The sequence below is a fragment of the Rhineura floridana genome, chromosome 3 (assembly GCF_030035675.1).
Source record: "Rhineura floridana isolate rRhiFlo1 chromosome 3, rRhiFlo1.hap2, whole genome shotgun sequence".
In the NCBI taxonomy this organism is placed as follows: domain Eukaryota; kingdom Metazoa; phylum Chordata; class Lepidosauria; order Squamata; family Rhineuridae; genus Rhineura; species Rhineura floridana.
The window spans coordinates 20,100,944-20,122,124 of NC_084482.1; the positions used below are offsets into that span (position 1 = coordinate 20,100,944).

At 46.1% G+C, this 21,181-nt stretch overlaps 1 protein-coding gene across 2 annotated transcripts; it reads right to left on the reverse strand.

Moving 5' to 3' along the window:
• On the reverse strand, positions 1-20,866 carry TMBIM6 (transmembrane BAX inhibitor motif containing 6). Of its 2 annotated transcripts, none has more exons than XM_061614852.1 (10): positions 20,759-20,866; positions 11,409-11,514; positions 10,059-10,167; positions 9,050-9,170; positions 5,890-5,938; positions 5,262-5,359; positions 5,090-5,169; positions 4,248-4,348; positions 3,713-3,785; positions 1-1,595 (listed from the first exon to the last, which is right to left on the reverse strand). In XM_061614852.1, the coding sequence occupies exons 2-10, from the start codon at positions 11,462-11,464 to the stop codon at positions 1,572-1,574; spliced, it is 711 nt and encodes a 236-aa protein (XP_061470836.1). In that variant the 5' UTR covers positions 11,465-11,514; positions 20,759-20,866; the 3' UTR covers positions 1-1,571. The 2 variants fall into 2 exon arrangements, with proteins under 2 accessions (XP_061470836.1, XP_061470837.1); XM_061614853.1 differs by having other exon boundaries at positions 3,713-3,810.
• Between the last annotated feature and the right edge of the window lie 315 nt (positions 20,867-21,181).

Below are 21,181 nucleotides of genomic sequence, written 5' to 3' on the forward strand. Positions count from 1 at the left end.
TTAGTTTTAGGATTTTTATTTTAATATTTTCCCGTAGAAAGCAAGACAATGTAAATTTCATAGTTGAATCAAAACACCTTTTTTATTTAAAAACCCTGTCTCTTCACAGTAGGAGTCTAAAGAATGCACCTAGAGCTGGACATCCAATGAGTGACAGAGTTTAGTCATTACTATATTAAAACCTGTTAGACAAGGTCTCTATAAAGTAGATCTGTTGAAGTTTAGTTCTTGGCACTGGTTCCAGAAAAAAGGGGGAGGGGAAAGTGGTGAGGAAAGGGGAGGGAGCAGAATATCCAAAGCAAGCCGAGTTGGAGCCTGGCAAGATAAATATCTAATTTGCGGCAGGGGAAGGTTTTAAAAAGAATCCTTAATGGGTTTGGAAGTTTTAATGTTGAGTGTACAGATTCCACCTTGTCCCCATATGCAGGGGTAGCAGGATTGCAGAGTAGACCTCCTCCCACCCACCGCACCCCACCCCATCATTGCATAGCAGTCAATTGTGGCTCCTCCAGAACTTGTGACATGCAGGGCCTTGTGCCTCTGGGTGCTCACAGGGAAGAGGGAGCTCCCCATACTTGACCCCCCAACCCTTTCTTGGGCAGAGCTCACGCACCAGGCAAGCCCTCACTGACCTTGGCTGCCCAGTTCCCCTAACTGTGGTAGCAAACTAGAGTGCTGGGGCTTTTCCTGTTCAGCAAAATCCAAGCACTTTGGCATGCTGAGGTAAAAAAAAAAGAATGCAATTGAAATCAAGAGCGAACCAGACTGGATTGATACCCAGCTCAAAAAGACTGCTTACGGCAGTTGCTAAAAAACAAGAAGATGGGGGTGCCAGACTTGAATTTCACTTGCACAATAGCTAGTTTTTGCTACCCAGCAGCACAACTGAAAGGGGTGGGGAGCGAGAGAAGATGCAGGATCAGTTAAGCAAGCACTAGTCCTCCCAGGAAGAGGGGTGAAGGAGGTGGAGCCAACAAAGGAGAGCTACACTTTGTCGTGTATCCTGCACCACCTTGCAGGAAGCAAGTTGTGCAATGCCCAATCTGCTTGAACAGCTCTGTAGACCAGCTTGGTTTGTTTTCAGGCAAGTGCTGCCACAATAATTAAAGAGTTTTACTGACAGCAGAAACACTCCCAGAGCATCAAGGTGTGCTCTAATTATGGTAGAAGAAGGGGGAGAGAGTGACGAGGGGAGGGAGGAGAGACTTAATCTACCCAGTAAAAAAAACCCTGTGGGATCACTGCCAATATCCAAGGCCGGAATAACAGTAGGGCCTGATGGGGAAAAAAGTGTGCGTGTACATTAACGTTATGTACAGAAGTGGAGCACAGCCTGACTCCAGCATCAATTAGGATCACCCAAGTTAGCTTTTTCAAAAGGCTCAAAAACCCAAGAGAGAAAAAAACAACCCCATTTCCACAAAGTATGAAAGTGTCACAGATGCTTCTCATTCACACAGAACAAACGGGGACACCTTTAATGCAGGTCAGACTGGATGGAAGCAAGAGAAAGAGGCAAAACGGGGGAAGGGCAAGAAAAAGGAGGCCCCAGACAGGCATCTGGTGTTCCTTCACTTCTCTTTCTTCTTCTTGCTCTGAAAGAGAGACAAGACAATATGAGATCAGTGCCCTGGTTCCTGGGCACAAAACAACGCTAATAGTTCTGGGGCAGAACCCTGCTGTCATGATCAATGGAGGCTGGTCTGTTAGGGCAAACTGGACACTGCCTCACCAATTTCAGTCTGCCCACCCTGCCCTCTAACTCACAACCGGTCAGGGGGTGGTTCTGCCTGCCACTGGATATGGCTTCATGTACTCTTGCTCTCCTTGCCTTCTTTCTACACATCCCAACGGGCATCAGCCACCACTGGTGAGGATCCAGGCCCACCCTGCAAAGTGGCCGCTCATGGTGGAGAGTAATTTCCCAACTGCTTGGATTGAAGACATGCTGAACTTCTTGCACCCATTTCAACTGTCTGATAAAGGGGACCCACCAAAAAGCATCTTGTGATGGACTGGGAATCACTGTCTCTTTTGCCCTGGGAGTTCCCATCTATTGCCCTTCGCAGTCCCTTTGGCACAGTCGTTCAGTGTGTGACCTTGGGAATGCTCAGGAGATGAAGTGTGGCCAGCAAGTATTTCATCCTTGATTAACAGGAAACTAATAATTCTAGGTCAATCTTGCAATTAAGGCTCTGAGATAAAATATACTAGCCCATAGTATATGTTATTAGCCTGTCTGTAATCCTTACATGTCGCTCAAACAGAATGTGTGACTGAGTGGGCGGTGGTGTGACTGATATGTATAAACTTTCCTTGCCTGGTCATCCGGTGATGCATCTTATTACCTCCACAGGGGAGGAAATGGGTGGCTGTTCACATGCCTGGTCTAGGTGTCTGATAATTTTCTTGTTCATTGGAGATCAAATAATCTTCTTTTCAATAGAGACTTGGTTTTTTAAAAAGAAAGATCTTAGGTGTTCTTTGATTCTTTTTCACCCTGTGTTTCTCCTTTGATCTGTAGATTTTCTAACATGTATCAAAATCCAACCTTTATTTACGCACCACAAAATCTCACATTCAGATGTGGATTCTATTTTGTAGCAACTGTGAGTCTGTCCATCTTCCTAGCTCTTCAGTTTAACCCTATAACATCTGTACAATCTGCGAGTCCTTGCACGCAGGCCCTTTGTTCCCACTTTACTCCTTCCTGCACACAAGCGGCAGAACAAGCCAGGAGCTACACAGTCAACCACACCTTCCTGTTGCACGCAAACTGGAAATGATGGCTGAAGCCTTCAAAACAAGCCAGGATCTGGAAGTCAGCTTTAAACCATGGCTTGGTTTCGAAGCCATGAACCAAGGCCTGCAGTCCTAACAGTAAGCTACAGTTGACATAAGCTTCCCCATTTGTTTTGCAACTCATGAAGCAGCAGCGGCAAAGGGGCTGCATACACTTGCCATATTCTGAGTCATTGAACCAGGAACAGATTGTGCATTCTCAACTCTTCTCTGCTTGCTTAATTTCACTCTTCATACTTTTAATCATAGTTCTATACCTTTACTGGCTTCCTCCACTGTTTCATATCGAGTTTGAGCCTCTTAAACTGCAGTCTTATACCTGCTCATTTACCTGGGAGTAAGCCCCACTGAACTCAAATGAGACTTGCTTCTAAGACATGCCAAGGTTTGCGCTGTTAATCTTCAAGTCTCTGTTTCTAAACGTTTTCAGCCAAGGGCCACATTCAAAGTTGACCAACCCTTCAAGGGCCACATGCCAGCAGCGATGATGGTCAATGTTTCCATCAAACATTTGCTCTCGTGTGCAGGAACTACACCTGAGACACCAAACCCAGCGCTTAATGGTCTGGCAGACCTCATCTAGCCCACCCCGATCTAGGGCCTATTCAGAGATCTATAAACAAGTGATGATGGCAAGTTCAAAGAGAACCTGGCAAGTTCTTGGCAGGATGCTGAACTAGAAGTTTCACCCAAGTCATCTTCCTGCCTGGATCTTGACAAAGCAGCTTTGCCTATCTTCACCATGGTATAGGGAAGGGCAGCAGGTGCTCCCATCTGCAGCTCTTTGGATCAGCTGACCATTACCTCCAAGGCTGTTTAGTTAGAGCCATTCATTGGTCCCACAGCAGCAAAGTTCATTCCAAATGGTCACAACTCACAGAAATCCCAGCCACCATGAGTGAAGACTCACCTCACTCATGCCCAAGATGACCATAAGCTCCCGGAAAATGTTGACAAAATCCAGGAAGAGATCCACACAATGCCTGGCAGGCGGGAAGAAAGAAAGGGCTGAAGAGTTAAGCCAGAAGTCAAATCATCCTTGCCAAATCAGTTCTACTGCTTATAAACAGCAATGCCTATATAGGCTTCTAGTGCTATAGACCCCACCACCCTCAGGCTTCCCCTTTTGAGACACTGCTCCCCTGCTTAATGCAGGTTCATTTAGCTAGGAAATATTTTAAGCCTCTCTTCCTAGAATTCAAGCCCATTCCCTTTTGACCAGCTCCGTGGCTACCAATAGCAAAGCTCTTTCGCTTCTTCTTATTGCACCCAACACTAAAAAAAAGGCTACTGTTCTGTCTCTCTCCATCCCATTCTCTCCACTCCTAGATCTTTTATCCTCCATCACTCAACTCTTCACTCTCTCCAGTCCATCGCATCTTCCACTGCCCAGATGCCTAGACTGGGCAGCCAGCCATCGCCGTTTCCACAACCCACATACTCACCAGATGTAGTCCTTATCTCCATTCTCGGCCTTCTCAATGATGAGCTGGGTGTCAAATAGCACAAAACCACACATCACCATCAGCCCAATGTAGAGGTTAGCCTGGAGGAAGAAGTATGTGCATTAGCCCAACGGCACCTATACCTGATCACTCAAATCGGCCCTCCCGCCTCCCCAGGACAGGTGTTATGAACTCCAGAAATCAAACTGCTTTAGCTCTAAGTTATTCGGGGCTGTGTTTCCTGAACAATCATGGCACTATGAGGAAAAGCTGAAAACAAAATTCAGCATCCCAAGAATCTCAGAGTACATTTAGAATTTGTACGTGTGTATTTATTTAAAAAAGAACTTTCTGGTCCTCATGGTTGCAGACATATACTTGAAAGCTGACATTGCAACTACTCTAGCTTCTGAGATCTCGCCAGATATTGGCAGAGTAAGGATTTCTGCTGGTCAGAGGGTAGCTTTAAGATCCTGTACAGCTCCTTGCCTCCAAAAGCAGGATTTGGCAAGGTAAGAAGACATGCACATTTCTGTAATTTATACAAATCATGGAATTTAGGCTACTCTAGTGCAGTTGTTTTACAATAAAGTGCAGAATACACACAACCCAGTCTTCATTACTGTAAAGCCAAAACAAAGGGAAAGCTGAGCACCTCTTGACAGTCGCTACAGTGGATTATTCTGGGGCAGGCTTGCCACCACTCCATGCTGAAAAAGGCAGTTCTGCTGGAGTGAGATCCTGCTGCTGTCAATGGCACCCAGGAGGAGGCTGGAGCTCAAGCAGCCAGGCTTGCAGACTTCCTGTGACCCAACAGATACCAAGGATGTCAAATTACTCACTGTGAAGAGCCAAGCTGAGCCCAGGAAAATGTTGATCAGGGAGAAGAACAGCATCAGGAACAGGCCGGAGAAGAGGACACCTGCAAAAGGCAAGCAGATCCATGGTGGACATTGCAAGGTCACTGCAAGGGTTCTTGGGGGGGGGGAGATGATGCCAATTTGCAGTCCTTACCTCCTAGGTAGAGATAGGCACGGCGCTTGGCATAAAGGGCACTCAGGGAGAAGCAGCTGAAGATCACAGCTGTGCCCAGGAAAGCAGTTGGGATGATGCTACAGGGACAGAAAAAGGCATTGGATGCTTGCATCAGGGGTTCCAAACCTAAGGCCTGGGGATCTTAATAAGGTGCTCCATAGAAATCAATCAGCCATATTCAGGTCTTTGAAGCTAATGCTCTTTTGTAGAGAAATGATATTTTGATTAGCAGTATGGGGGGGGGGAGAAGAGAAGCTCTCTTGGTAGGCATGATTTTGGCAAGAGGTGGTATGGAAGGAGGCAGCTTAGATGGGAAGGCCTGACATTTGGAATCACAATCCATATTGAAAATATGGTGTTACAAATAGAAAATATAATAAAGGTATAGGGAAATTTCTTCATTTTCAAATGTTTGGTTTCTAGTGATGGTTAAATTTCAAATTCAGAAGGAATTGGCCAGTTTCCGGGGGGGGGGGAACCCATGGGAGTGGCCCCTGGTATCAGTGGGCAGGGAGTTTGGTCCATCAGTTCATATGAACTGGACACTTGCAAGGCATGTAGTTGTGTGGTGAGGGAACAGGGCAGATGAATACTGTTTCCCTCTTACCTGGAGTTGATGTGAATGCACATTTTCAGCAGAGGTCCTAGGTTGACTCCTGGAAGAAGAAAGGGATACAAACTCAGCCAAGAGACAGGAGTTATTCACTCCTGTGTGCCCCTGTGGGGATTGGAGGCTTCTTTCCTGTTGACTACTTCCCACATATTTGGAAGAAAGCCACAATGGTTTATATGTGTGTGAATCTTTTATAATCAATACAAGGGATGTCCATTTCCCCCACCCCCAAACTGAAGCCCATGTACAAAAATGCCATACAGAAGCGGCTTTGAAAGTCTCAGCATTCAGAAAATAGGGGCCCTAATCATCTTCAAACAAGTTAATCATTTGGTCACAACCACTCTGGGGCTGTTCTAGTTGACTGGATTACTTTGGCCTCTCTCTTTCATATACACTGACCCATGTCATGTGAGAGCCACTCCCCTGTGGTGTGCACATGTGAGTGACAAAGCCATACAGCCAGGGCCAACAGCCTGAGCCTTTGCCAGGAGGGCTTGGATGCATCAAGATATCTATGGTATATTTCACTTGCAGCAGACCCATCCTTGCAAATTATAAACTTTTTAAACAGATTTAACCAATCTCAATATTGTATTTGGTACAACTGCTGTATTTTTACAGCATTGTAACCTGCCCTGGAACTTTACAGTGAAAGGTGGGTGAGAGATCTAATAATTAATTCACTAATAGGCAAACATCCGTGCAGTTTAAGAATGTACCTATAGCCAACAGATATTTCTATCAAACTTTAAAAAGCAGGGAAATTGAGCAGCTATAGTGAATGCACCAGGGGAGCAGGAGACCTGACCTCCTCTCTGAGATATTCTATTGTGACTACCTGAATGATATCAACTGTTTTAATATAGTTGCTTCATCCCTGCTAAAACAAGATCAGCACAGCACATGTCTTGTTTCTGTTATTTGGGCTGACTGCACGTGTTGCCACCACTCATCATACTCTCAGAGGCACATGTTACCAAATTCTTCCAAGCTACACAGGAAGTGGATTGGACTGTGAAAGACCAACCCAAATTGTGTTTGCATTTTTTACAAATTTGAACAGCAGTACAATATTTCAGAGAGGAGGTCAGGTCTCCTGCTCCCCTGGGGCATTCACTAGAGCTGCCCAATTTCTCTGCTTTTCAAAGTTTGATAGAAATATCTGATGGCTATAGGTACGTTCTTAAACTGCAAGGTTTTTGCCTATTAGTGAATTTGCTTTTTAATCTGGGAGGTAAGAAATGGGATCCTGTGCAAGTTTGCTGAGAATGGATTGATCATTTGCATGCTTGTTGAGTTCAGTGGGATTTACCCCCCTGCAATCATGCTTAGGATAGGTAAAACTGACCATGGAGAGGAAGACCTGGAGTGGGCAGGGAAGAAGGAAGAAAGATGAGGGGAGGAGTGGAAGGAGGAGGAAGGGAGAGAAGAGGGGAAGGAGGGAGAAAGCAGGTCTGATCATTTGCATGCTTATTGAGTTCAATGGATTTACTTCTGTGCAATCATGGCTAGGATAGGTAAAATTGACCCTGAGGGAGGAGGAGGGGGAGGGGAGAGTAGAGGGAAGGAAGAAGGGGAAGAGGGGAGCAGAAGGAGTGGGAGGGGGAAGGAGGGGATTGGAAGGGAAGGGGGGAGGGGTGAACGAAGGGGGAGGGAAGGGCAAAAGGGAGGTGATGGGAGAAGGGGAGGGCAGGTTTGATCGTTTGCATACTTATTGAGTTCAATGGGATTTACTCCTGTGCAATCATACTTGAAAATGAAGTGGACTGCCTTCAAGTCGATTCTGACTTATGGCGACCCTATGAATAGGGTTTTCATGGTAAGCGGTATTCAGAGGGGGTTTACCATTGCCTCCCTCTGAGGCTGAGAGGCAGTGACTGGCCAAAGGTCACCCAGTGAGCTTCATGGCTATGTGGAGAATCGAACCCTGGTCTCCCAGGTCATAGTCCTAGGATAGGTAAAACTGACCATGGGAGAGGAGGGAGGGGAGGGGAAGGAGGAGGAGGATGGGGAGGGCAGGTTTGATCATTTGCATGATTTTTTAGTTCAGTGGGATTTACTCCTGTGCAATCATGCTTTGGATAGGTGAAACTGACCTGGGGGAGGGGCAAGGGGGAAGAGGAGGGCAGGAAGGGGAAGTGAGGAGATTGGGTGGGTGGGCACTGGGCAGAGGGAAAGCTCCAGTATCATTGCTTTTCAGGGTTTCCCCCACCTTTTTATTCTACACCAGGCACCTGTAGCCTCCCACCCAAATTTAAAACAAAGCTGTCCCTGGCCACATCCACATCAGGCCTTTATTTCACTTTGGACAGTCATGGCTTCTCCCAAAGAATCCTGGGAAGTGTAGTTAGTGAAGGGTGCTGAGAGTTGCTAGGAGACACCCTGTTCCCCTCACAGACCTTCAATCAGAGCAGCTGACTGTTAAACCACTCTGGCCACTGGAGCTCTCTCAGGGGAATAGGAGTCTCCTCTCAGCACCCTTCACAAACTACACTTCCCAGGATTCTCTGGGGGAAGCCATGACTGTCTCAAGTGAAATCAAAGTCTGGTGTGGGTGTAGCCCCAATTAGCCAAGCCCAGCAGCTGTGAGTCTGGCTTTTAGAATACTGACAGTTGGTTCTTACTGAGCATGCCTGACATTATCATTGAGTTCAAGCCAAAAGTTCTTAAATTAATTAAAAATCAGCCAGGCATTTTTTTTAACTTTTAAACTGCAGAAGATGAAGGTCAGAGTAGGGGCAAGGTCAGTAATAGGATTACAGGTACTCTGTGAACATGGCTGATTTTAAATTAATTTCAAGGAATTATGAGAACTCTGACAGAAAAAAGTCCAAAACGGGTCTGGTTTTTCCTTCTTTTTTACACTTTGAACTCTTGATTCTCTCTAAGTGTTTTGTGTATCACCATGAAAGTTTAGATGATTGTTAAGCAAGCATTTCTGAGTTCAGGAGTACAGGTTTTGTAAGGTTTGTTTTGAAATGAGCTTATGGGAAGCCTCAGAATGGCATGGGGGTATTTTCAATTTAACATTGTGGAATGTGAAAACTCCATGCTGACTACAGTGTACAGCCACTCTTGTGGCTGTACAGTAACAGTCAGATTTATCTGCAGCCGACTACACACACACACACGCTCATCCAACAGCACATACCAGTGAGGAAGGCAAAACCTGCCAGCATGCTCAGCCGCTTCTGTTCTGTTTCTTGGCTGTGGGGCGTAGCCATCAGCCAGATCATAAGGCCAAGTGCTCCCAGGCCAGTCAGCAGTCCAAACTGCAAGACAGAGTGGGAATGGCTTAGGTTAGTGCAGGCTGCGCCCAGGGCAGAGGTGGGGAAAAGGCACTGCTCAAGAAGGGAGCTGGCAGAATCTCAGCCACAGAGCCTAGGTCGCTGCATCTAATGATCCTCAGACAAGGCCACAGATAAACCTGACCTGCTCAGGGATACTCAAGGCCCCTTGGCTGGATTTTCAGCTCTCTCACGTTTCCTTTTACTTTCTAGTCTCTCTCTCCTATCACCCATCCCTTTTCTTCGCAGACTTAAGGAAACACCTGGATGCAGGATCCTACCCAACTGCTCCACTGGAGGCGAATCTTTCACTTCCCAGTGCTCTAGCTAAGGAGCGTAAGGCACCAAGACGATAAGACGAGACTAATTTTTAAAATGCTATTCCCATTTATTTATTACGTTTATATCTCACCCTTCCTCCTAGAAAAAGCCCAGGGCGGCAATAATTTAAAAACACACTAAATTAACTGGAGTTTCATGCACTACTGTCTTGTAGTGGCTCTGTCAATAGGCTGTTGGGCTCCATCACAACAAAAATCCTGCTTTTCAAATGGCACCCAGTTACCTCTGTTTGGGCTGCAGCCCTGAACACACTTATTTGGGAGTAAGCCCTAACAAATGAATTAGCATTGTGGGATGGACTTCTAAGAAAACACACAATGGATTGCTCTGGGGGAGACAGAGAGAGCACACAGCCTCCTCTCAGGAAGTGGCCCAGAAGGCCACACCCAACAGGATCCTGAGCTGCTCATTTCTGCAGGCTGTGGCTGGGTCCCACACACTGCAACTATTCCACCAGCACTAGCCTCCCAAAGCCAAGGTGACCTTAAAGCTCATGCATCAACAGCAGAGAGAATGCCAGAGTGCTCTTACCTGCACCATCTCAGTTACCACATTGATGTAGGCACCAGCCGCTGCCAGGATCATGCACAGTGCAAAGCTAGCATAGACCTTCTTCAGGTGCTGCTGGGTTGACGTGGAGCTGCAGGGGACCAAAGGAAGAAACCAAGTCAGTGCTGTGACTTCTCAAAGCATCCAGAAGGGCAGCTGCTACATGGCTGGCCATCTGCCAGCAAACAGGCCCTTTGCAAACTACGCAGAGCAAATCGTACTGGATCTGACATAGGCTCCCGGAAGAGCAGGGATGGCCCTCTTGGCCAATGCTCTGGGGGCCACATGCCTGCAATGGGCATGGCTACTCATCCCCCCCATGCATATTCACCCCTTCAGGGTGACAATTCTCCACCCCTGCCTTAAAGAACACACTTTTCCAAGCACCTTCGCCAGGAATCCCTAGCTTCAGAGCCCCTGGGGCTGGGACATCACTTTCCCCACAGAGATGGGATCAGATATCCTCACCCTGGCTAAGACATAGAAGCTGGAGGTCTTGGCAAGACTAGAAAAAGCCCTGACGAGTCTGATGCAGGTGTATGATCCTAAGAAGTGGGGTGCTGCCACTAAAGCGTGGAAATGTCCAGCTCTGCATCATGGACTCTTATGAGGGGATGTATGGCAGGAATACCTGCACAGAATTTGATAACCAACCCCAAACTGTGAATCCCGAGAATCTCAGCTTTCATTTTAAAAGATCAGTTTATACTCAACATTAGATTTTTTTAAAAAAAATCAAGATCTAGAGAGTGGGGAACAATCTTTGTAGTAGTCCCAAAAGCTTGTGAAGGGGAGAGGGGAAATTGGCTGAGCATAATTTCAAGGTGCAAGATCTTCAGCGTCTTGCTGTAATCCTTTGCCCCTCCCATAACTGATAATAGATTATGCAAGCATGCAAGTTAAGAAACACACATTTGCTGAATTTCTACAAACTGCAGAATTTAGTTTTGATTGGAGCACAACTTTTTCCTGGTTGAGGGATTTTCAAATCCAACATATATACAGTCTTGCCCTCGGGGCCACAGTCTCACTGGGAAGCAGAAAAGCCCGATTTCTGGTTTCTGCAGCCCATAAGTGGTATTCAGTGCTAATCTTCCTCAGAGTAGACCCTCTGAAGTTAATAGACATGGCTAGCTTAGGTTCATTAATTTCAATGGGTCTACTCTGAGCAGGACTTAGTTGAATACAACCCATGTCCTGCAGTCCCACTCACAATCTGCAGTAAGGGGCCAACCCCAGGACAACCTCCATGCTTCAATGCACCAAAAACACCCCCCCCCAGGACAACAAAACTGCACCCAGAAGTAAGATGCAGGCCAAGGGTATACTCACATGTGGGAGAATTTGAAGAGGGCGTCAAAATTTATGTTCCTGTTGAAGACATCCATTCTGGTAGCTGGTAGACTGACGCAACTCTCTCGGTGTCACAATACACAATCTGCAGAAAAGAGGAGGATGCCACATCAGAAGGGGGCAGAGGAAGAAGAGACGGGACAGCTCTTTTCCAGGAATGGCCAATGTGCTCCATGATAATGTGGAGACATCCACCTCTTTTAAGAGACAAAACGCAAATTCCTCCTGAGTGGTTGCCCAAATCATATTCAGTAACATGACACAGCTCACTGATCAGTTCTAGAAGGAAACCGCCCTTTCCCAGTCACTAGGGGTACTCAGTGAATGCTAGCAACTCCTCAGAGCTCCTAATCTCTGGGTAGAAGGAACTCCAAGGAAACCTAACCTTCCATGAATTAACTAGGATACAGGGTTTCTATCAGGGAGCACATTACAACAACCTCAAGTCTAACTTTGAGCCTACTGGGCCAAGAAGGAGAAGTCACACACACACACCCCGAAGGGTCAAGCAAGAAGCGGTTAACTACTTCTGGAATGCAGAGGCTTCCAAAAACCCTCCCTACTCCAAGCAACCATGCAGCTACTTTCTCCTACAGGCAGGACACAGACTGATTTTATAGTAGCCCTCATTTCATCCTCTTCAGGACAGATTCTATCCAAATCTCAACCAATAACTCCAACTTTCAAATATTCAGAGAGAGAGAGAAAGAGAAACAGAGAGAGAGAAAGAGAGATGTCACCCAGCAATATAAATAAGACTTGGGACTAATCAAATACAAAGGTTCAGTAAAATGGTTCTTTGTCCTCCACTGTGCAAAGGGACAAAGAAGAGCGGTCCTTACTGTGGACTTGCCGAGTAGAGCCTCACACGCTGCCTGCTAGCTAATCTCCTTCGTCCTGGAGTGGACAATCTAGCGAGGCTGCAATCGTTTCGCAGGCTCCTAAGCCCTCTTGGTACATATGGTGCAATTATTGCAGGCTGTTGCAAGGCTAACTACAGGCTCCTAGGGGAAATCTGTCTCACAGGGGAACTTTGCTTCACAACTCAGCAGCTGGAAAGCACTTGCATTAACATTCCTAATGACTTCCCCAGGCAGGGATGGGGAGGAGTTAGAGCCAGGTAGCCTCCATAGCAGGGGAGCAATCTGCAGGCAATGCCTTGCTCCCTCCTGCTAAAGGCGGGACTCCTCCCCTGAGTTGTGTTTTGCATCATGTACAGGTATTTTACCCACTCAGGAGAGCATCACAAGTGTGATATTCCCAGCTTCCCTCCAGAAATTCTCGTCATACCTGATGTAGCCTCGTAGCTAGCAATTACTGCAATCATCTACCTAGAACCAGTTCAGCAATAACTCCTCCTTACCTTTGATAGGCAGAGGAGTAGGTTTAGGGGCAAGCTTGCAAAGCAGGCCTGGATTGGCTGGCAAGGAAAGCTAGCATCAAGGAAATGCAAACAACACAGGCTTAGTTCTCCACCTCCTCCATGGGGTGACAAGATAGCACTTCCTCCTTTGGCTGAGATAGAAGATGCCAGACAGGAATCTGATCGTTCCCTCCAAGGAGTTCAGGATGGTGTGCATGAGGTCATCTCATTTTATTATCACAGTAACCTCTGAGGTTGGTTATGCCTTGAAGCTTCCAAGGCTACCCAAGCTTTCTTTGCACATTGGTTTGAACTCTGATCTTCCTGGTCCTAGGCCACGCTGGCTCTCTTATGTTTAGCTGGGGCTGGTTAGTCCCAACTCCAGGTAGAAATCTCAAGGGATCCATTTTGTAGCCCATCTTCACCCCCTCAAATGAACAGGATCCTTTCTGCGCCACTCAAGCATGTTCCATACTACATTATACATGATAATGGCCTGGATTATCATGACTGAGCAAACATGCAGGCTCCTGGAGAGGAGGTCACACTTGCTTTGCTCCTCCCCAGTCCTAGTGTTTAAGTTCTCCCCTCAACCATGAGCTGTAGCCAAGAATCCCAGATCTCAGGTTTGGATGACATACTAAGCCAAACCTTAGCTTAGCTGCCATGCTGAGCTAAAAGAACCAGGAAGGCCCAAAGCAGCTACGATTTCCTCCCCGGGAACCCGCACAATCATGCATTCATGCTAAGCTACAGTTTGGCCTAGCATTATGTGTGCATGTGGTCAATAGCGGAAGCTTGCATAAACCATACTCCCCGAGTTGGTTCGGTTCTTAAGTGATAATCCCAGGCCTTGGTGAAGCTGCCGTCAACAGCCAAGGAGAGCAGAAATTGAAGAGAGACTGGGCATATAGGGACATGTGTGCGTGCATACAGTTGGGCTCATAGCAGACCTCTTCATCTGCGTTGCTGCTGTGTGCAAGGCTAACTTTCTGAGGACAAGCAATGGAGGCACTCCTGGTGGTAAAGATAGCAGAGCACCAAGAGGAATTTTCCCTCCTGCAGAGAAAGCTAGTTCTTCCACGACTCAGGTACTTTGAGTCAAGGATGGGGAACCTCTGGCCCTCCAGATGTTGCTCAACTCCAATTCCCATCATCCCTGACCACACTGGTTGAGGCTGAGCAGTGCAAAGTTTGGAGGGCCACAAGTTTCCCATGCCTGTTTTAGGTAAATCGGGGGAGGGAACCTTTTTCAGTCCACCGGCCATATTCCCTCATGAGAAACCTCCTGTAGGCCAAATGCCAGTGGCAGCCAGTACTAGAGGCAAAAGTCCAGCATCCTGTTCTCACAGTGGCCAACCAGATGCCCATGGGAAACCCACAAACAGGACCTCAGCACACAACAGTACTCTCCCCTCCTGTGGTTTCCAGCAACTGGTATTCAGAAGCATACTGCCTCCAACCATGCAGGAAGGGCATCCTCCATTCCTCCAAGCAAGCAAGCCACATTAGTACAGTTCAAGAACACATTCCACCCAAGCAAAAGGACTCAACGAGGGGGTGGAGCAGGGCTAGTGATGGGTGTGGCCTGGGAAGAGGGTGTGGCCTAGGGAGAATCCCAAGTGTCAGACAGGGACACCTGCGGTTCACCACCAGTGAGGTAAAAAGAGTAAAAGCATATAAGGGCCAACTAGCTAACAAGTTACACACCTACTATTAACTGTAAGGGTGGACTGGTCTATTCTGAAGGAGATTCTTCTGCCCCTCTAAACCCGCAATGTGAGCAGTTCCATAGAATTTGGAGCATAGCTATTATGTCAAAGGAAATCCATCATTTTGAGAAGACTCTGCTATTGATAATGACTGATGACCCCTGCATGAAATGTTCTAGAGTGATTCAGATGACAGTTGGCCTTTTTCTCTAGGATTTGGGAATGAGAAATCTGTGATTTCTGGAACTCTTTAACAGTGTCAATACTGCAAACCACCCCAAAGATAAACACATGACATTAATTTGTTTGCTCTGCCATAAGACGTAATATCCAAAGGTTCTTTGTGAACCTCACATACTGCCTCGGAGTAGCCATGAATCTGGCCAAACGATATTAAATATTTCCCTTTGTGTTTTCACTTGTAGAAATTGTTGTTTGCTGGACTACCCATAATCTAACTGTTTTTGTATCAAACAGCCTGGAACATCTGAATTTAAGACCATTTCTTCCCCTCATCCCATTTGATATAGAAATCATTAAACTGAATTCCTGGAATGGTGATCTGCAAGAGCCGGACTGAGATTGCTTTTGAAAAATTGTAATGCCCCCTGTTGCTTCCAGAGAGATCCAAATTATTCAAATTTCTCTCCAGGTGCAGGGTAAAGTTAGCTGGTTACATGGTAACTTCGCAGGATGGAGATTGGATTTATGTGTGTGTGGGAGCGCAAAGCTTGGCTCCTATCCCTAGGAAAACAGGATGCAAGATCCCAGCTCCAGAGTTCATGCCATTTCGAGGCACTGCTGAGCAAGGATCATATTAACTATTGCCTGGAACAGAGAGAGTCAAATCCTGCCAGCAGAAAAGCTAAAGGCTCCCTGTTTCAAGAAAGCAGGGTGATCACATTGCCTCAAGAGATTATATACATCCTCTTCCATTTCTCTACTTTTAAAAGGTCATCAGTTCTCAGAGGTCTGTACATGCCGATGGGGAAATTACACTCTCAAGGCCCTGAAAGATAGGCATCTTGAGGCATCAGAAACACCTTACAGCAACTTGGGAAATCTCACCAGTAAAAAAAATAAGAAAGACCACCTGTAATCCAGGTAGCAAGAGTGATCATGTCAACTAATGCAAGTCAGTAGCAGGGCACCAAAATACGTCACGCTGGGGTGGAGGAAACTTGGGAGAGTGTCATATGCCATCCACCCACTCCTCCCAGATCAATGAGGCTAAGTGAAAGCTGACACACGTGAGGAATAGGCTTGCCTCTTCCATGAAAAGGGGACGGGGCAAGCAGCAGGAAGCGGCTTTGTGAGGCCAGTAAGCCTTATTGTAGGTGCCCGATCTTACAGGTTTCACAGCTTGAAGCGGTGACATGGAAAGTGAAAGGGAAATTAGCACATCTTCCAGCTTCTCACTAAAGTCCTGATGCCTCTGCAAATGGACAGTAAAGCAGAAATGCCAGACTGAGGGGTGGCTAGAAGTAGGCAATACTCTCCCAACAATAGCCCTTTGGGGAGCTTTGAGAAGCATTTGTAAGGTGCCCACCCTTGCTGGCTGCTCTAGGTTTTTTTTAGACACAGCAGGAACAGATTCCTATCTCCATTACAAGCTCTCTGGCCATGACATATGAAACTGCCTTATAACAAGTCAGACCGTTCGTCCATCTAGATCCATCCCATTTACTCCAGCAGGTAACACCTCTCCAGGACTTCAGGAACCCCTCTATAACGAACAGCAATACTAATAATAAACCTGGAGAGATACTGGGAGCTTCTCCATACAGAGCATGGCCTCTTGTTACTAAGCTTTGATTCTTCCCCTAGAATCGGTCCTAGAAGTGAACTGAACTTAAGTTTTCCAGATTGGAGTCTACTTCCATGCACAAATGAAGGGCACTGTTTAAGCTTCCAGTATAAAACAAAATTAATAGTATGTAAAACAGAATGTAGCATTAAGACCACAAATATTTTTAAAATATATCTCATCAAACTTTGCAACTTAAAAACCCTTCAAACACATCAGGTTGCTTTAGGCAACATTTGTCTAGATTTTAATGGCAGAAGCCACACATTCCCCTATCCATTCATTAAGCTAATTGACTTTTTTCCTGCTACTTAGCATTGTCTAACAATAATAATAATAACCCTCCAGCAAGCAACCCATCTAGTTCTAATAGGTGTTAGAAATAAGTCAGATGCATATTCAATTTAGAACATAAATGAATATGGTTGTCGACTAGCTGAGTGCCACAGTCCGGCCTTGTATTTGATCTTAGGCTATGAGATTTCTAGAAACATTTAAGACATTGTTATCATTATTATTATTATTAAATTTATATCCCACCCTTCCTCCCAGTAGGAGCCCAGGGTGGCGATCAAAAACACTTAAACACTCTAAAACATCATAAACACAGACATTAAAATATATTAAAACAAAACACCTTTAAAAATATATTAAAACAAAACATCTATAAACAAATCTTTTTTAAAAAAAACATCTTAAAAAGCAATTCCAACACAGACGGAGACTGGGATAAGATCTCTACTTAAAAGGCTTGCTGAAAGAACACAGAAACAATAGTCTTCCTGACCTTCCAGAAGTCTAGATCTGTTTAAGATTGTTCTAAGCAACACTGCTGCTGCAATAGCCAAGGAGAACATTTGGCATTGCAGGTCATTGGTAAATCACTCTCCATACACACTCAAGTGTCTCTCTTTTATAGAAGGTAGTAGGAGGATATAGAAGGTACTTAGGATGATATGGCAACAGTCAACAGAGCGATTAGAGAAAAGTCATAGAACTGGATCACAGACATTAGATAGCCATGAGTCTCTCAAAACACTGAAGGGCATTGTTGTTCTATAAGGTGACGCTTAAGACAACTTATCAAAAAACAGTCTGATTATATTGGCTAAGTACAAAGGGTCTCTTTAACTTATTTAAGCTTACCCTATCTCATATCAAAGCAGAAGGGCAGGTGTATCTGATGGGAAGTTGCTTTTTGAGAGGGGATGTAGGTCTGTGGTAAGACCACATGCTTTACAATGCAGGAAATCCCAGCCAGGTTCAAACCCTGGCATTTTCACTTAAAAGGCTCAACTAGCAGCAGGCGATGGGAGAGGCCCCAGTGAGCTGCTGCCAGTCACAGCACACAATATCTGGCTAGAGGGCCAAAGTCCTACCTGGTCTGGTTGCTGACAATTCATCTCCCCCCACCCCACCCCGCACTTTATACAGCTCAGCAATATCTAGCATCTCCATTTCTGCTCTGTACAACTGGAGGTGGGGAGTACTGTAACTGCAAAAATACTGGCAAATGGTCATGTCTGAATATTCAAGAAAGCTTCAGGTGAAATACACAAGATGACCACAAGCATCAGATTTCTGAAGTTTGCATAGTGTCAGAGTTCACAGGGAAACAAGCCATCATTTCTATGGTAAGTGCTTTAACAAAGCCATTCATCCTCATGGTTCAGATTAAACTGAGGAATGGCCTGATGAAAAACATCCAGTGAGCTGGTGGGAGGGAAGAGATCTGAGTCTTCATCTTTCATGTCAAAACCCAGATCTATCCATAGCAGCCCGTGTCCACAAAATTATATTTCCTTCCACATGTGTATTGACAGTGGAATACTTGATGCTGGATCAAGCCCTTAAGAGAAAACTAGCATCCAAAAGTCAGGCCTTGTTGTTATTTGATTCTATGTTGGCACAACCAAATAGAACAACAATTGAAAACGAAATCCCAGCAGAGAAAGCAAACAGTGACTTGGCAGCCCTCATGTAATCCAAGTTAAATAACCAACCTGCTTCTGAAGAAAAAAAAAAAGAACCCATGATCACTTATCAATAAATAACCAGATAACACTTAGTCATAGGTATAACCTTTAACCACTTAGGCTTAAGAGTGACAGCTCCAAAGGGACTCTCCACATTCCACTCACCAGTATCCCAATATGAGAACTTACTAGTTGTCAAAGAAGGGAGGGGGGAAAGGGATGGATGGAGACACTCCCCTTTAGAGCTCCAAATAACGGCAGGCTGATCTTCACAGCCAAATGACAGAAGAGAAACACAATGACACATAATGACCCATAACATCATGAACTCGTGAGCACTGTGACATCAGACAGCCAGCCAATCAGCTTTGAAGTTCTCTACTGTGAAGCATCTTGCCAGGCTTCTGTTCAAGCAACAGGCTGCCTTATTCCAACTATCCCAAGCTCAGGAGAGACTTTTGCCCAGTGACAGGTGTGTACAACTCATTAAGCAAGTGGAATTCAAGAACTACATCAACACCGTGTTCTAGAACTTGCAGCCATTTACACAAAACGCAATATGCCTATTGAGCTTAGAGGCAAATCACCTAACATGTCAATGGGTGTGGATACCTTTGATCTCTAACAACCACGGGAACAGGATTCAGTAACAATGCAAACTTGCAGTAGGGTGGAGGCGGGGTGAGAGGTATAGGGGCAAATTATCCCTGGCTGCAGTGTCTAATTTCTAGACAGAGGTGCTGTGGTTCAAGCCTGCCTAGGACACATACACATTGTTAGCCTAGAAGTCCTGCTCCTTAATCTTAAGTGTGTGGGGACAAGCTGCTGGTGCTCAGGGGGGACTGAAAGGTTATCTGTGCAAGTTATTATATTTCATATAATCCAGGACTCAGTTCTGGTACTGAATACATTCAGGGCCAAAACAGAGTACAATATAGGGCCTGCCTAATACATGCTAATATATGCTAATGCTCCAGAGCGGGGGGGGACCTGTGGGCTTCCAGATGTTGTTGGACTCCAACTGGCATAATCTACAACCAGAGCCTGGAAAAGTTACTTTTTTGAACTACAACTCCCATCAGCCCAATCCAGTGGCCATGCTGGCTGGGGCTGATGGGAGTTGTAGTTTAAAAAAGTAGCTTTTCCAAGCTCTGTCTACAACCACTAGCCATGCTGGATGGGGATGATGGGAGTTGCAATTCAACAACATCTGGGGGGCCACAGGTTCCCTACCCCTGCTCCAGAGAATAACATTTAAAAGTTTTAATGTTTAAGGGAAAAAAACTCCCCCCAAAAAATTGCCAACAGAAAATTTTCTGGAATATTATTTCACAATAAAACAGTCCAATCCACCTCCCTGCTCATTTTCTACTGGCCTAGACTCTCTGGGTTCAGGTTCCATGTCTGGAGCTTTCTGGGAGCAAAAGCAGACTGAAGCCTATGTGGTACAAGATGGTGACCACAAAAGAGGAATGTTCTACTGGCCACCTTCCAGTCCTTTTGATGCCCTCATACAAAGAATGTAACATGCTCAGCCTTCCCTATGACACTCAGCAGCAGCACAGTGACAAAACAGGCCAATTCTAAGGTTAACCCCAATTCACACCAAATAGTTTTGGACAGTTGAGAACATTACCTTTACTTTTTCAAAGCTACCTTTGGCAAAGTAAGCAGCATACATGCCCCTCCCATCACCCCTTGCGTGCAAGACCTGCTCAGAGATAAGCGAGAGAAAAAAACCCGTAAGAATCTTAGGACTCTGACAGACTCGTCAAAACGAAACAGTCCCCGATTAAGCAACACTTATTGTTAATCTACGTTGCTCTGCGGCTTCAAGAAGCTGGACCTGTTTCCTCCCTTTGTATCGTCATCTATTAGACGGCGGGCAGACACCGTCTTATAAGTGATGTGAACAAACCTAAAAACATTTTACGCGCTTTATAAGTGCTATTATTAATATTAACCAAAACATAATTAATTTTGCAAGGACTACAGATGACAAATCCAACGCTGTAACACGGGCAGGTGAACCTGGGAAGACCCGAGGCCATGGAGCCCGAGAATCTGGGAACCAGTTTCTAGAGGCAGACTACCACTCCTCATAGCGATCGAAGAAAATCCACCAGACCCACCAAGCTATTGGAGGAGGTGGGGGAAGAGATGAGAGCCAGGGATTGGGGGATTCCTGTGACGTCAGCTCTCAGAACACCCACACGAAGGAAATTGACCAGTCGGCTAGATAGAACCAGGCGAACAGAATTCTCCCCCCCCCTTTCGTTCCTTCCTAGGGAGCCCGACGCAAAGGGGCGGAGAGGAAATTCCGAAGGGGGAAGGGCAGATCCAGAAAAAGGGACGGAGCCTTCGGGGGGGGGGAAACCCCATAAAAAGAGAAAGGAAGGGTTCACAGACCACGCAGATTTAAGGGCCGGAACCGGAAGTAGGCCTTAGAGACAACCGATTGCGGTTCTTACCTCCCGCGGAGGATCCTCTTGTCGCAGCTGCAACACCCACTGCCGTTCTTTCCTCAGCCGTACGTGTCTCTGCCCTCGAATGCCTCCGCCCCTCCCTTTATCTCCTCCCCACCGTCCCATTGGCTCTTGCAACCCGAAGTCCCGCCCCAGCCCCGCTTTGGTTTCAACGACGCCATCTGCGCACCTCAATTCCAATTGGGTCAGTCAGAGTGACATCTTTTACTTTTCATTGGTTGCGCGGCCGCGCCCAAGCGGCTGCCATTGGTACATCTCGGAGGAAAACAAATGAGACGTTGGGGTGGACGTTCGCTGGTTCGTAACGTCGGGCCAATAGGCGGCGTCCTGGGTGGATATCTAACCCGATTGCTACATTTTTCGTGTCTCCCATTCTCCAGGAAACGGCACGCGGCCCCCTCGTGGCAG